Source organism: Falco cherrug, chromosome 7 (assembly GCF_023634085.1).
Source record: "Falco cherrug isolate bFalChe1 chromosome 7, bFalChe1.pri, whole genome shotgun sequence".
Taxonomy (NCBI): domain Eukaryota; kingdom Metazoa; phylum Chordata; class Aves; order Falconiformes; family Falconidae; genus Falco; species Falco cherrug.
This window is the reverse complement of record NC_073703.1, coordinates 20,623,227-20,639,187: the sequence shown is the minus strand read 5'-3', so window position 1 is coordinate 20,639,187 and position 15,961 is coordinate 20,623,227. Positions and strand designations below refer to the sequence as shown.

Genomic DNA, 15,961 nt, shown 5'->3' with positions numbered 1-15,961 from the left:
AGAGAGTTGAGGTTGTTCAGCCTGGGGAAGAGAAGGTTCCGGGAAGACCTTGCTGCAGCCTTTCAATATGTAAAGGGGGCTTATAAGAAAGAGAGAGACCTTCTACGAAGGCCTCTAGTGACAGGACAAGGGGCAGCTGTTTTAAATAGAAAGAAGGTAGGTTTCAATTGGACATAAGGAAGACATTTTTTCTGATGAGGGTGGTAAGGCCCTGGCACAGGCTGCCCAGAGAAGCTGCGGATGCCACATCCCTGAAGTGCTCAGGGCCACGTTGGACGGGGCTTTGAGCAACCTGGCCTAGTGAAAGATGTCTTTGCCCATGGCAGGGCAGTTGGACTAGATAATATTTATAGGTCCCTTCCAACCCAACCCATTCCATGTTTCCATGAAAAACAAAGTTTGCCTGCTAGTAACTCAAAATAATGCTGCTTGAGGCAAATTTTGCTGGCAGTGAAGGGGGTCTCAGACACCTGTTGAATGTGACGAGATTGGTCTTTTTTCATAACCGTTACTTCAAAAATGTAACTTGGAGTTTTTCCTAATGATCTCTTTGTTGTTTTGTTTGATGGGGTTTTTTTTATTTCAGATTCTGATGTCAGAGCCTGGCAAGCTGAGCCAAAAAGTGAAAGTTTGGCTCCAGGAATACTGGAATATTACTGACCTGGTGGCTATTTCAGTATTTATGATAGGAGCAATTCTTCGCCTACAGAACCAGCCTTACATGGGTTACGGAAGAGTGATTTACTGTGTAGATATCATTTTCTGGTACATCAGAGTACTAGATATCTTTGGTGTGAACAAATACCTGGGACCTTACGTCATGATGATTGGAAAGATGGTTAGTGCCTAAATTGCTGTAAATTATGTATTTCAGAACTTCATGGGAAACTCAGTTCAGTTCTGATTTTAGAAAGGGGTTTTCTGTCTGCGTAGGACACTGAATAAAGTCTGTGAAAAAGTTGCCATGTGAATTTTGCACACACACGCACGAGATGCAATACTCTTGCTAATAACTGCTTGATTGAGAGGGAATCTTTTTTCTTTCTTTTTTGCTGATACACCAGGGTCATCCACCAAACCCATCACTTGTGGACAGGAGATGATGCAGCAATATTTATATCATCTCTTTGCAACCAAAGAAGAGGTCTATGCTGAAAGCACAGCATAGTGCACTTGATGCAAAAGAGAATAGGGATAGCAAAGGCTTTAGCGCTTAAAATATTTTTAAATGTAAATCTAGTATTTAAATTACTGGTTTTACTGCATTTTTATGTGTGCTTAGTTCATGAGCTACAGTAGTAGTTAAAGGATAATACCAAAATTATCCAGGGGAATGTGTTTGTTTTCTTTACGCTTTCTTGTTTACTGCATGCTGGCAAACAGACATGCTGATGCTACTGTACTACCTGGTGATGATAAAAGCCTCTGTATGGTCTCTCTGTGCAGATGATTGACATGCTATATTTTGTGGTCATCATGCTGGTGGTTCTGATGAGTTTTGGAGTAGCCCGCCAAGCTATTCTGCACCCAGATGAAGAGCCTTCTTGGAGACTAGCTCGCAACATCTTCTATATGCCCTACTGGATGATCTATGGAGAGGTGTTCGCAGACCAGATAGACCGTAAGAGTAGAATTCATAGTAAGAGTCTGTTTCCTGTTTCTGAGGCAGATGATCAGATCCAAATTAATGATTGCTTTTAATTTGGAAATAGTGTTTTGTCTTTATGATTATATTGGTTTTGTTGTTTTCTTGTGACAGACTCCAGAGTCTAAACAATTTTCTGTTCCCCACCTGCATGTCCTCTCAGCCTAGATTCAAATTCAGTTAATACTGAAAGCAGTATAGTCTGGAATACTCTCCCGTCCGAGAGTATAACAGTATTAAGTGTTCTGTTTATTTGCAGGGATCAACAGAGATCGTTCTGAAATGTTCATTTGAACCAATGTTTTACTGTTCTAACAGAAGCAGAAAAAAAAAATACTACCTTGCACAAGAGATGAAAATACACATATCCTTTCATCTCTAACTCCCTGCATAGGCTATGAGCTAATACATTTTTACTCTCATTGATACATCTGTCTACTTTCCAGAAAAGTTTCTATTTCATTAAATACTCATGTTCTTTTCTACACCTGTGGAGAAACAAAAAATGAAGACTCTGCTTGATTAGCTTTGGGTGTGGAAATAGCCTGTCTTATATAAAACTGCACAGTTTAAAAAAACAACTGTCAGTATTTTAGAAGAGATGGAAACTGACTTGTCGTTACTGCTAGTTTTGTGTTAACATTTGACATTTTTTCAGATAATCAAACATGCAGCTGGCCTCCCCTAGTGTGTATTACGTAGTTTACACTTTATCTGAAATAATATAAGCTGCTACTTCAGCATTGTGTATGTGTTATTTCAACCATCTGCATATACTGATAAGTAGTGAAGTGGAAGGCTGAAGAAATTGTGAGGTCTAAGTTCAAAAATGGTAAAGATCCATCATCATGAGAAACTTCTATACCAAATGTCATTAAAGTGTACTTTAATTGCTTAGAAAGGAATAAAATGTCACTAGTCAGTTTCTGACCAGTGTACACTGCTGAAAAGATCATATCATCTTCCTTTTCCTTATGAATGCTTGTCTCATTATTGTAACTTACGGTACAATAAATTACTCTTGACAAATAAAAGGTCAAGCCAGTCATTTATTGTCCGATATTGCAGTTCCAGTGCACCTGTGAGCCAGGATAAGCTCAGGATCTCTCAAGTGTGTTATTTCTCCCATGGGGAGGAGCAGACTGTAACCGGGTATCCCTTACATTTGTGGGTCATAATGTGCATTCAAATCCTACTTCACTTTGAACAAAGGATGTTTGCCAGTGTAGACAGTTTGATTTCTTTACAAATTTAAACTCACACCTTACCAACAATACTGATCTCTTCAGTCTAAGTGGTGTCCCAGACTTCTGTCATGCTTCAGTCATTTCTCAGTTATATACTCAGCATCCTTTGAATTAGACATCTTTCTTCAGGGTGAAAGATTTTGGAGGAAAAAAGTTCGGGCTTTCCAGTTACACAGGTGCAGTCCAGCTACTTGCTCCACTAACCTTCCCAGGTCAGAAGCTTTGCTGTGTCAGTAGCTTAAACATAAGCTAGCTCGGAAATCTGTGGTTTTGTTGTTGGTTTAGTGTTGAAATAGAAGTGGCTACGCAAGGAGTTCTACTGGTATAATTACACTGCATTACAATTATTCTGTAAATTTCTTATGTCTAGAAATCTATGGACTGACTTCTGAAGATATTTTCCTTTTCAGTAAGAAATTTTCACTCTGATCTTTCCATGGTTCTCTGTAAACACACCACAAAAGCAACCTCAGAAGTCATTGGGGAGTGATTGCTATGGGCAGTCTAACCTGGCTCTGTGTCAGGTGCTTATGGGTAGTTTTGCCAAGGCTCACGAGTGTAAACAATTTATGGAAAAAGTATTACATCAAATTTTCCATCTGAAAGAAGGTAGCTGGACTTTTGTCAATAGCTTCACTGAGGATAGGATGTCACCTAAAGATGAAGAATCACAAATCACACAGTTGCTGAGGTTGGAAGGCACCTTTGGAGATCACCTAGTTGAACTACCCTGCTCAACGCAGGGTAATTAGAGCAGGTTGCTCAGCGACTGTCCAGTCAGGGGTTTAATATCTTGAAGGATGAAGACTGTGCAGCCTCTCTGGACAACCTGGTTTAAATGGAATTTCCCGTATTTGTATCTTTGCCCACTGCCTCTTCTCCTTTCACTGGATACCACTGAGAAGAGTCTGGCTCTGTCTTCTTTACTCCCACCCACCACCAGGTATTTATAACATTGGTAAGATGTCTCTTGACCCTTGTCTTCTCCAGGATAAATTATCACAGCTCTCTCAGCTTTGCCTTATTTCTCAGGTGCTCCAATCACCCTAATAATCGTTGTGGCTCTTTACTGGAGTCTTTCCAGTATGTTCATGCCTGATTTCCATGGGGGAGGCCAGAACTAGACACAGCAGTCCAGATGTGGTTTCACTAGAGCTGAGTTAGAGGTGAATAACCACCTCCTTTAACTTGCTGGTAACACTGTTCCTAATGCAACCCAGGATGCTCTTGTCTTGTTCCCTGCTTTTAGAAGATGTCCGTGGTCAAGAAGTTAGTGGCATCCAGTACTCAATAGAAACATATTCTTAAACGATACAGCAGCCTGGCTGAGCTTCTTTCAATAGTGCAGTTTGTCTTACAATCACCGTTTAAGGGTTGGCAAGCAAGTATCCATACTGGTAGTCAAAATGGGCTTTAATGATACTGTATGCTGCAATAATATCAGAACCGTGACTATTAACAGAAACATAGCTAGTCACTAGAGACAGCTGGCAGACTCAAAGCCCTGATGGTTCAGGGAGGGGGCAGGGGGAGGGAGAGAGAGTGAAAAATGAGCAGGAAATGTTTCCATAGCAGCTAAAAGAATGATTTTGTGTGATAATTTTGACTCGTTTTGTATTTGTGGTGACCTCCAGTTTTGTTTACTTGCCTGAAATATCGGGTATATTTAGATCATCTGCCAGAAGCATTTTGTGATTTATTATTAATATTATGAATTCACTGTCACATGTAACATTTGGGGAAAACAACATGAAAAGGAAACTGCAGAATGCAGTGCATTTCTAACAAAGACATTGTTCCTAAGCATATGTCTCTACTGTTCTGACATATGAGTTGCTTATCTTTTCTTGGTGAAAAAACTGTATTTTGAATTGTTTTTTTATTGTGGGGTTTTTTTTTTCTTTATTATTCTATTGTTTTCTTTCTTTCTCTCCCTGCCTCCTTTTCTATTAATTCCTTTGGAATGCTGTTCAGTCTATGCCATGGAAATTAATCGTAAGTCTCTGTGGAGAGCTGGTTATCTCATTATGTCCATTAATCTTCCTCCTCACTAGATACTGATATCTAGATACTGATATTTTAATTGTAGAGCTCATCCAATATTCAGGTGTGATTCTTGTTTTTCTACTGTAATAGTTTCATTTGAAAAAAGAAGAGGAAAAATATTTTAATACAGATTGCAGATCAGAAGTTTTAAATGAGTTTACATGGTTGCTATGACTTGTTTGTAGCACATTGACAATACAATACTTTTTAAAAATGATGATGCATCACTGTAATGGTAAAACTAATTCCCTTTGATTATCTAGATACAATGTTAGTGTTTCTGTGGCAGTACTTTCATTGGTCCTTGTGAATAATATTCTGATTCGCTTGACTTGCCTGTTATACTTTATTTATGATGAACAGGAAAAACATAGGCCTGATGGCTGAAAAGCAAATAAAATGCATTTTATTAATTATAGTCTAAAGATCTCTTTCAGTGCACAGTAAATAAGATTAGTCTGTTTTCAAATAATTTGAAGTATTTCTCAGGTGAGATTGAAGCACTGTGTTTTTGGCAAAATGCTTAAACTGGTTTGTCTATTCACATAAACTAAATCCGTAATGAACTCATTGGCAGATCACTGTCAGACTTAGTACTTACAAAGATTTCAGCTGAAGAACCTGCGGTTGATAAACAATTTACCTGCTACTAAACAGTTCTGAAAGTTAGCCTTGTATTTGAAATCAGATACACTGGCATTGCACTTACAGACGGGACAACTCCAAGGTGGCTCTCACCCCAAGACAACCTGTGCATTCTTAGGTTACTTCAGGCAATTATTTTATATCAGTTTGATCAATACTCTCATTTTTGGTCTCATTCTCACCAGTCTGTTTTGCTGTTACTGCATCATTTTCATTTCATGTATTTGTCTCTTTGGTCTCAAATATTACCTAAACCTCAGAACTATTGTGAAAAATAAGGGAAACATAAATTGGCCTGGAAGTGGCGGCAGGGCCACCTGTTGGTGACATCAACAGCGCCAGATGGAAAAGTAATAGCGGTGGGTCCACCTGGGGAGCGCGGTCAGGGCCAGAGGCAGCAGGGCCAGAGGCAGAAGGGCCACCCGAGGGCCACCCGGGGCCGGGCTGAGGCGTGCTGCCGTGGCCCAGGCAGGGCAGGCGGGCACAGGCACTGTGGGTTACCCCCAGGCGAAGCTGGGGATCATCAAGGCCTCTGCAGCCCTGTAAAGGTTTTAGTTATGCTCAGCGATCTGGGACCACTAACTACATTCTTTTATATCTTTGGCAAGGAACGCACACAAGTTTAGTTAGAGATTATTTTTTTTTAATTCCACTATTAATATGTACATATGCCTATTAAGATCTTGTCCTAGACTATTAGTATGAGAAAAAGAAAAGCAATATGAATTTAAAGAGAAAGCTACACTGTACAGTAAACTTGGAGCTGCCTCTCCGTTGACTATTATGGGAACTTATTTTTGTATGCCATAGTTGGAAGCAGAATTTGAAGTAGAAGATATACATACTTGCTACTGAAAATAAACTGACAATTTGTTTAGCCTGGCAAATTTTACGCATGTGTCATCATTAAATAAATGTGAATACTGTTTTCAAGGATTGAGCAATTTGTGAAAAATACTTTTTCTGCTTTTTCTTCAGCTCCTTGTGGGGACAATCTTTACGACGATGATGGTAAACGCCTCCCTCCATGTATACCAGGGGCCTGGCTCACTCCTGCTATTATGGCCTGTTACCTCTTGGTAGCAAATATCCTGTTGGTAAACCTGCTGATTGCTGTCTTCAAGTACGTAAACGTTCTTATTGCAGAGTTAAAGTTTCTGTGAGAGCCCATCAACCAATTTTGCGAGGGTTTGCATCCGCACTCAGAATCTAATTACTCTCTGAACATGACTGGCAAATACTTGGAATAGTAGGAAAGAGCAGAGGAAAGGTTGCTTTGAATTTGCCAGGAATTGCAGTAATCCATGTGAGAGGATCTGGCTACTTCTAGTGACCATCTAGTGGACACTTGACAGGCCTCAAGATTGCTCTGGAAAGATGAAAACCAGAATCCATGAAACCTGCTACAAACGTGATGTAAGCCCATGTAACCACTAGCAAACATGATTCTGCGATACAACTGCAGAATGAAAATCTGAACATCAAAAGCAGGTGGCATGGCCACTATCACTACGTCATCTGGCTTCCTTTTCTTTTTTGTTTTGCTTTTCAGTTAGAAAAATAAATTAGGGCTTTGCAGAGTTCTGAAATGACCCAGAAAAGGAGCCTATGCTGCCTTGAAGCAAGAGAAGGGATGCCTACATGTTGCCAAGATCTGTGGCCAGTCCAAGCAATGTGCACATTCTTAATGTTATTCCACGAATCTATATTTAGACTTCTCTAGAGTAAAACTAAATAAATTTCTGCTGTTTGTTCTTTGTACCCAGTTATGTTGCATGCTTTTCCTGTCATTACCTAGGGATTAAAAAAAAAATAAAAATTGCAGCATCTGCTTGCTAGTAAGACTTTCTGAACACACCACCTGAGAAAAGCAGGTGATCCATTTCGGATGCCCATAAACACGTAGTGTTGGAGGGCTTGTTGGCATAGGTAGCTGGTGTCACAATCACAAAAACAGTTAATCATGTGCCCAGAATTCTACAGCTCACAAAGCCTGTCTTTCATTTGATGTATGTAGCTTAAAAGGTCACGAATTTTTAAGTGCTGAAATGCCAGTCACATCGCTAGGGGGAAGGGGAAGGATCTTACAATGGTAGCTATTATTGGCTGAAGGACCAAGGAATCAGCAGTTTGGGAAGTAGGTCATGCTGTTAACTCCTGCCATTCCAGCATGGTTGCAAGGGGGTGAGATCTAGCTGGGGAATTCCTGCTATGTAGGAGACACAGAATGAAGGCAGATTGTCATTTATCATTGGTAAATTAATCTCATGTACTTAGCCAAAAGAAACCAAAAGCTCAAGAATTCTCTGGTTTCAGAGATGTTTTAGCTGGTTTTCTGAATGTAGATATTCTAAAGCACAGAAAGTTAAAGAAGCGGACAAAAAATATAAAAAAGGAAGTGCCGATATCATCGTCATCATCACAGAAATGGAGTGAGCTGATTGAGCATACTTTAAAATAGCTTGAAAGGCTTTAGCTAAGACAGCACTTCAAGTCTGCTTTCTTTTAGTTGATATTTCATAACCTTGACTATTGTTATCTCTGGATTGGATGCTATAACTTACACTCCTTCATATCCACTGAATTACAAAATAAAACATCTTTGTAGCACGCCTTATTTTGTGTAGAAGTGAGGAGGCCACGGCTTCCAAGAACACATTCCTTTACAAGAATATGCAGCATGTTTTCAAGTCAGAAGTTTGAGTGAATAAAGTTTGGATTTAGGACATTTTCTGAAAACTTGAAGTCTTCTATGTAGGTCAACCTGATTAGCATATTAAAGGCAAACTATGTGAAGCTTCTGGGTTTAGCATACAAAATACCTTTCATGGATTTAATACTTTGGGTAATATCAAATACTGGCATGTGTTAAAAGAAATACTTTATAACCAAGCACCAAAATACCCATTATGTGATTCATAAATTGTGCAAGTTTCTTTTCTAACTTTTCTAACGCTAACACATAAAGGACTTTATACAATAGGAGCAAATTGCTAACAGAAGGACTGTTCTGGGTGGTGCTTAAGGGATGCAGAGCACCTTCTGCTTGGCTACCCTGAGTTCAAGTTAATCATCAGTTCAGCAAGTTCAGCAGCATCAACAAAGAGCTGGACCAAGCAAGTCATGTGGCCTCATGTTGTTATTTGGCTGCTACTTTGCTCAACATAGTACTTGCTCAATGTTAAGTAAACTTAGGGTCCTGATAGAAACTGTACCAATGTTCCCTTTCAGCAATACCTTCTTTGAGGTAAAATCAATATCCAACCAAGTCTGGAAATTCCAGCGGTACCAGCTGATCATGACGTTCCATGACAGACCTGTCCTCCCACCACCAATGATTATCTTCAGCCACATCTACATAATCATCAAGCGAATCTGCTGCCGCTGCAGGAAGGGTGAAGGAGACCAGGATGAGCGTGACAGGGGACTAAGTATGCCATAAATCTTCTATAAATTGAGCTCTTTGCACCATATTAGCAGAAAGCAGCAGCTTTTCTAATGCTGAACGATTTTGTGCATGATGGCTGTCCAGTGTATTTGCAGAAGATGGTATGGGACAAAATTGATATCAAATTAACAGCTTTTGAGCTCTGTGGGCTCCTGAGAATATGCAGCGCTGGGCTGCTAGGGAAGACCTTCTTTAACATGCTTTCTTAAAACAGTGAGGCAGCATCTACTTAATCCAGTTTTACCAAGTTCTAGTGAAGTTCGTATGGCAGGAAGGGCAAATAGGAAACTGAGATGAAGGGATCACAGTTTCAAGCTCTGTGACTGTGAGCAATCTGTGTCTGAGAGTATCCCCACTTTTATTTCTTCATGCTAGAGATTTATCTGTCATTTTACAGGCGAACTGTGAGGATTCTATTTCTAACATACTCTGTTGATTATTATTTTCATTGTTTGGCTCATTGAAATAATCAGATGCTCACAATTATTGCTGTATTTCTGCATCACATAGGAAACATATTTCTGTACAATATGCTTCTGAGTTAAAAAAGGGAAAAAAGTAAATGTAACACTCCCTCCAAATACCAAAAGACAAATTCAAATAAAGGATGAAATGTTCCCAAGAGCTTATATTTCCCTTGGATTTTCCCTACATGATTATAAATTTTTGAAGCTCTTATCCAAAGAATGTCTGGGAAGCAATCTGTTGTATTAGATTGTCTGTTGCCTATAGTTGGCACCCTTTTAAGAACAGTATTTGAATGTAGAAATATCAAACTGACAGAGATTTCCCTAGTCTTCCTAGTCCGTAGTGTAAAATCTAGTCAGTTTGTTCAATGCATAGCGCTGCTGTTAAAAAGTGCAAAGGTCATTGAGGAAATATAGCCCCAAGGGGATGGTCATAAAAGCAGATGATGGCTGTAATGCATTACATTGCCTTCCCAGCTGTGGCCATTTTTGGCTAAGTGCTTATTCCCTATTTTCAAAAGTATCGGTTCATTTAGTGCAGGAGTAGAATCTGCAGTATCTGTGTCCCCAAAATAATCTGCTAAATCAGATTTCAACTGACTGCCAGAAGTTCAGAAAAAGGAAATTAATATTTTGTTCATCTGTTTTGCAGAGTTATTTCTGAATGATGAAGAGCTAAAAAAACTATATGAGTTTGAAGAGGAGTGTGTAGAAGAATATTTCCAGGAAAAAGAGGACGAGCAGCAATCATCTAATGATGAACGCATCCGAGTTACCTCTGAAAGGTACCTATTATAAGAAAAAAAACCATACCGCTTATCTGGAACAATATTTGCTTTTTTGTGTCTTCATTATAACCAAAGTTGACTTAGAGTACAAAAGATTTAGAAGTTGTTTAGAAGCTATTCAGAAGCTGATCTGAATCCTGAGTAAGTGTTGGTGCAGGTGTGTCTCTCACGAGAGTGAGCTTTTTGTGGTTCCTACTGGTGTGTCACTAAGGCTGCTGCTTTGGGCAGCTTTGGTGTAAAACTTTTTGGTCACGGTGAGTTTTTTCCTTCTCACCTGTCTCTTGATCACAGTTATGCTTTTTACCCGTGTGAGCAAATTACTACTTGTTGAGCTTCCAACAGTTCATCCAACCATGAGAAACAAGTTGGAGCTTAATGACAAAAGCGCTGAGGATTCTTCCCTTGGACCTATGGTTTACACTAGGGCCCAGCACTCACAACTGCTGAATTTTAATCTCTGCCACAGATTCTCTTGGAAGCTTTGGACAAGGCATTTAGCTTTTCAGTATGAAGTTCCCCACTTAAAAAAGCAGGAATATTCACATGTAAATCATTAAGCTATTCTGAGGACCAGGTAATGTTTGCATATTGCTGTGTAAGCACGCAGTAATAATGGCAGCAGCACTTTTGTACCAGGTCACTTGGCAGGACTGTTCCCAAAGGCTCTGCCTTTTCTGTTAGGAGTTCTAAGTAAGTGGAAGGATGGGGTCTTTTGTCACTTCCTTGAAATAATGAAAAATTCTCCCTGTAATGAAAATTATACACAGTTTACTCTTTCATGTTAACCTACCTCATGGTATTCTGATGATGAACCGCTCCATGTCTTTATCTATATCTTCCTTTTAACATTTCTTATGAAGTATCTCTGTAAGCCATATAATTCTGTAACAGATTAACATCTTTCTTTTGAAGGGAGGCCCTGAACATCTCACATTAGTATACGTGAAGTTTGAGAATAGAGAAGTAAATGAAATCTGCTGCATGTATTCAAGTAGTTTCTATCCCACTATTTATCCATGGCAATTTGTCAAAATCCTGGGTATTGTGGCAGAGAATAAAGCAGGGCTGGTAAGCCTCACTGATTCACTATGGTCTATGGCCACAAAGCAGATTTGCTTATTTCTCATGGCTTCTTGTTCCAGATGCTTTGTCATCTTTTGTGTGTGAGAGCAAAAGAATGTTAATTTAATTTCCACAGTTGATTTACTCGTGTATGATCTTTAAGTCACATTCTAATGCATTACTTCTATATGCATTCTTCTGGCACCGTCGCTTCCATTATGATATAAATGATAAAAGAAAATGGGGGGAAATATTATTTTAATTGAACTAGACAATAATTTCACTCCCTTCAGCTGATACATAATTGAAAGGGATTTCAAGAGCTAAAGTAATCCCATAGACCAGTATATGTTCTCTTTGGTACAGCTACAAAACCTGTTTTACAACATGCCTTGATGCTATTTTAGGTCATCCTGTGAGCATGTCATTGGAAAGTATTTTTCATGTAATTAATTGGTGCTTCACAGTGAAGGAGGACAACTGAATGTGAAGTGGGTGGCACACTCAGCAGTGTTAATAGCAGGCTGTCCCTAAGGGTTGCAACTGTTGTACTCTCTTGGCATGTAAATAAGGGCAAAGTTCAAATAGCCCTATGATATCCATACATATGATGTATGGAATGCATAGATAACAAGAAAATGCACATACTTTTGATGTTACATGTAGGAAAAAAGATTGATAGCACCACATTCTGCCTTACGAAGAAATCAGTAGCTAGGTGCCTCTAATGGGTTACTGCACCATTCCACAGCTTCTGTTCTGTGCTTCCCCTTTTATACCCAACAGAGTTGAAAATATGTCTATGAGGCTAGAAGAAGTGAATGAAAGAGAACATTTTATGAAAGCTTCTCTTCAAACAGTAGACCTTCGACTCTCTCAATTGGAAGAACTATCTGGTCGGATGGTGAACGCTCTTGAGAAGCTGGCAGGTATTGACAAATCTGAGCTGACATATCCACGTTCACGGGCTTCATCTGAGTGTGATGCTGCATATCTCCTAAGGCAAAGCAGCGTTAACAGCTCTGATGGCTACAGCATGTACAGATACCATGTGGGCGGCGATGAGTTAACATATGATGACAGTACCGCTCCTATGTCTCCAGCCATTGGATTGCGTAAAAAAGCCCATTCTATTGGTACCAAAGAAGATGGAGCAGACCCAAGGATGCTGGTTCCAGACCACCACACCGGTCTCCATTATACCTCTAGTACTAATGCAGTCACCACAGCAGATTACAGCAAATCTACATTAGAAATTGCACAGAATGTTTCCAGACCCTATGCTGGTTCAGGTAGTTTGGGGGATGAAAAGCAGGAGATTTTCAAGAGCGATGGAATGATTCCTCAAAGTACAAACCAGGTGGATGCTGTTACAAACAGACAGTCAGTACCAAGATCAGATTTTCAGAATACTCAGTTAAAAGTAGAACGTACCAAGTTAGAGGCAACCATCTCTTATCCCTTGGAGAAATCTAAAGCAATGCGCTATTTTCCTCCTGAAACGTTCAGTGCTTGTCAAACCACTATGATGAAGTCAAGGAGCTTTATATTTGCACAGGGTGGGAAGGTGGTTGGAGGAGTTAACAACTGGACCACAGAGTATAGTACCATCATGGATCGGGTGTGTCCTTCTATGATTGAACAATGGGCCACAGAGTGGAAATATGAAGTTCAACAGCAACTTTCTCACGAAAAACCTCCAGAATACCCTGGTTTTATCTCTGAAGCAGAAAGGCAAGCAGAGCACACACAGTTACAGACGGACACAGATGATGAGAATTATGTTGATGAAGCAGGTATGAGTGCCTCTTACACCTCTATGCCTGCCACTGTCAAGGCTGAGAAAGAGAATTTACTATCAGTAAAGCCAGAAAGGACTTCTGGGTTCCCATCACTACGGTCAAAGAGTTTGCACAGCCATTCTCGGAAAGCCAAATCTGTAAAGGACAAATTAAACAGACCAGGACATGCCAGCAGCGTAACTAATTTGGTGGTGGCATTTGGCAGTGCAACAGAAGAACAGAAAGCTAGGCAAGAAAATGCATCCACAGAAACGGAATGTTAAAGTGGCTTATGGCCCCTGTTTTACTGACAGTCAAGATAGCTGCATGAAAGATTGAAAAAAAATATGGATATTTAAATTAATTTCTGAAGAAGAATTTTTCATATATTTATTTATTTATATTTTATATATAATAGATGTATGATCTGTTCTGAAATAAATGCTTGCTGGGTCAGGTGAAAAGGAGATGTTCTCTTCAGGGGCACGTAAAAAGTAGGCACAGTCCACAGATGCCAACGCTACAGATTTTTGTTCCATTTCAACCCCCCTCATAAGCTCATTTACCAACAAGCTCTTCATAAAGGCTCTTGAAAGAAGGACAATATTATCATGTATTATTTTAGAAAATGTCTTTTTCTTCTTTTTTTATCAGGAGATTTCTTAAATTGGACAAATTTTTAACCAGGTTTAGTTTTTATTCTTACTTATGCAGCTGGTTTCTTTGTGGCCATTGTATTCGTCAAATCAAAACAAAATTTTTGGAGGCAAGGCAAAATTATGCAGTCTCCTCTTTCATTTCTGATTTCATGCATGCTTCTTGGCTCTTCTTTCAGAAAGGCACAACATATCAATTTTCATCCACTAAAATAGGTCTGAGTAGCAAAATACAGTTGTGTTTGGAGAAACCTGACCCGGAAAGCCATGTGTAGACATATTCTTGACCTGTCCTTGAACTTCAGTGATACAATCTTGCTTTCAGAATCATGTCTGTCCGTACCCCAAAGCATGCTGACAGCCTTAAACTGTTGAAAAACAGTGATCATTGTTTCAAAATGTTTAGGGGGGTTTTAAGTATATGAAGTATAGAAAGATTTTAACAATGTGAATCCAAGATACGCGTTAGTGTTTTGTATAAATGGGGATTACAGTAGAAGTCCATGCAGAGTAAGAATGTGGCATTTTTTTTACATGCCTGCAAGGGAAAACAAAACAAAACAGGCAAGGCGTTCTGATAGGGTGAGATCAAAACGGAGCCCATCTGTGTTTGAATAAATCTACTGTGACAAATTCATTTTTCATTTTGCAGTTTCATTATGATGACACATGAGGAACAAGAAACAGTTTCTAGGAGTCAGTCTAAACAAAAAATAAATTTTCCAGATGCAAAAAGAAATTCCATACATATTCTTGAGTAAATTTCAAAGACAAACGTCAAAGGGGAAAAAAGCCTCTACAGCAAAAGTGTTTTCTATCCCTCAATGGCTGACTGGAAATCCACATCTATAGTTACAGTTTCCCAGCACACCTGTCTCAACAGTGGCATTCTAGAGTACTAGATTTTGATAGTTTTCATCATAATAGTATGATGTTATTTGCCTCATTCTTCTCTGTTACCTTTTAGGAATTTTGTTTTCCCAAATAATCAGCACCTCTCTTTGCAGGGGATGCGTATCATTGAACGGAGAAGAAAATGAGTTAAGGGCATGTTACCTGTTCACAAAATACTGATCAAAAACTTAACTCATTTAACTGCCAGGACTTACTCATATACTATTTTGAAAACTCAGAATTTCTTTCTGTCCCCACCATCAGCTCCATAGTATGTAGGTTTCAGTACTGCCATTGATAATGCTGCTTACAACATTTTGAAATGCAGAAGTTGACAGAAGACTACAAATGCATTGATGGCATCAGCTTTTTATTGTTTGTATTATATTTTCATACTCCATCCATACTTATACCTTGAAGCACTATCACTGTACTGAATGATCATGGTAACTGCATAGACATTTCTGAAAGATCAGTCATTGTTACTCTGGATTTTTGCTAGTTTGGTGTTACTAGCAGGTTTACTGGTTTTACTGTTGTCAGAACAGTGTTGGCATTTTGCTTTTCATGTGGGCTTCTTTTATTGAACTTTAGGGAACTTGGCATTTTGTAAAAATGGAATGACATTTGAAATTGTTTCACTTCCATGTTTACTTCTGTGTTATCATTCCATGCAACTACATAGCCATGTTGTGCGTGTGGTTAAAATAGCCTCCAGTTTGCCAATGCCTTTTTATTGCCTGCACACTCACCCGAAACCGATTCATTAACGAACACAAAGGGACGCGGCTTTTCAGCACTTTGCTTAACAAGCAGTATGCATTGTGGAAGGAAAGACAGTGTGTTGCATACCTCTTGTTACACTGTCTTTATAAAATGTGTGTTAAAATCATGCTCTGTTCGACCAGCTGTTTTTTTTTATAGTGTTTACATTACAAATGTATCAGACAGCATGTAGATTTCAAACATTTTTTTTTCCTTTGTATTCATTTACTTTGTTTCTGTAAAAATATTTATAAAATACGAAAAAGATGTGAAATGAGTTCAGTATAACAAAATTTTCACTATAATGATATCGAAAGAGTTCACTTCTCTGTTCCTTCTTACACAGTGCATGGGCTGAACAGTTCCTGAGCAAAGCTTCTCTTTTAGCATTTGCCTGTAATTTTCCATGAAGTTCTCTATACAGCGATGACTTTATAAGGCTTGGATGTTTTCTGTGCTCTTGCATAGCATGAACTGAAATGATAACCTCTCTGCCATTAAATGTGAAGTAACTACA

General features: G+C 39.1%; 1 protein-coding gene across 11 annotated transcripts in view; it reads left to right on the top strand.

Annotated features, from left to right (window-relative positions):
* The window catches only part of TRPM1 (transient receptor potential cation channel subfamily M member 1), a 109,417-nt gene extending 93,456 nt beyond the window's left edge, over nt 1–15,961 (top strand). For 5 of the 11 annotated variants that reach the window (XM_055716182.1, XM_055716183.1, XM_055716178.1 and 2 more), the window contains 7 exons: nt 587–838; nt 1,447–1,639; nt 4,867–4,887; nt 6,562–6,706; nt 8,815–9,014; nt 10,151–10,283; nt 12,135–15,961. In XM_055716182.1, coding sequence (XP_055572157.1) covers nt 587–838; nt 1,447–1,639; nt 4,867–4,887; nt 6,562–6,706; nt 8,815–9,014; nt 10,151–10,283; nt 12,135–13,413 — 2,223 coding nt within the window. In that variant the 3' untranslated portion in view covers nt 13,414–15,961. The remainder of the gene's footprint in view (nt 1–586; nt 839–1,446; nt 1,640–4,866; nt 4,888–6,561; nt 6,707–8,814; nt 9,015–10,150; nt 10,284–12,134) is intronic. The other 6 variants (XM_055716180.1, XM_055716176.1, XM_055716186.1 and 3 more) reach the window with 3 other exon arrangements.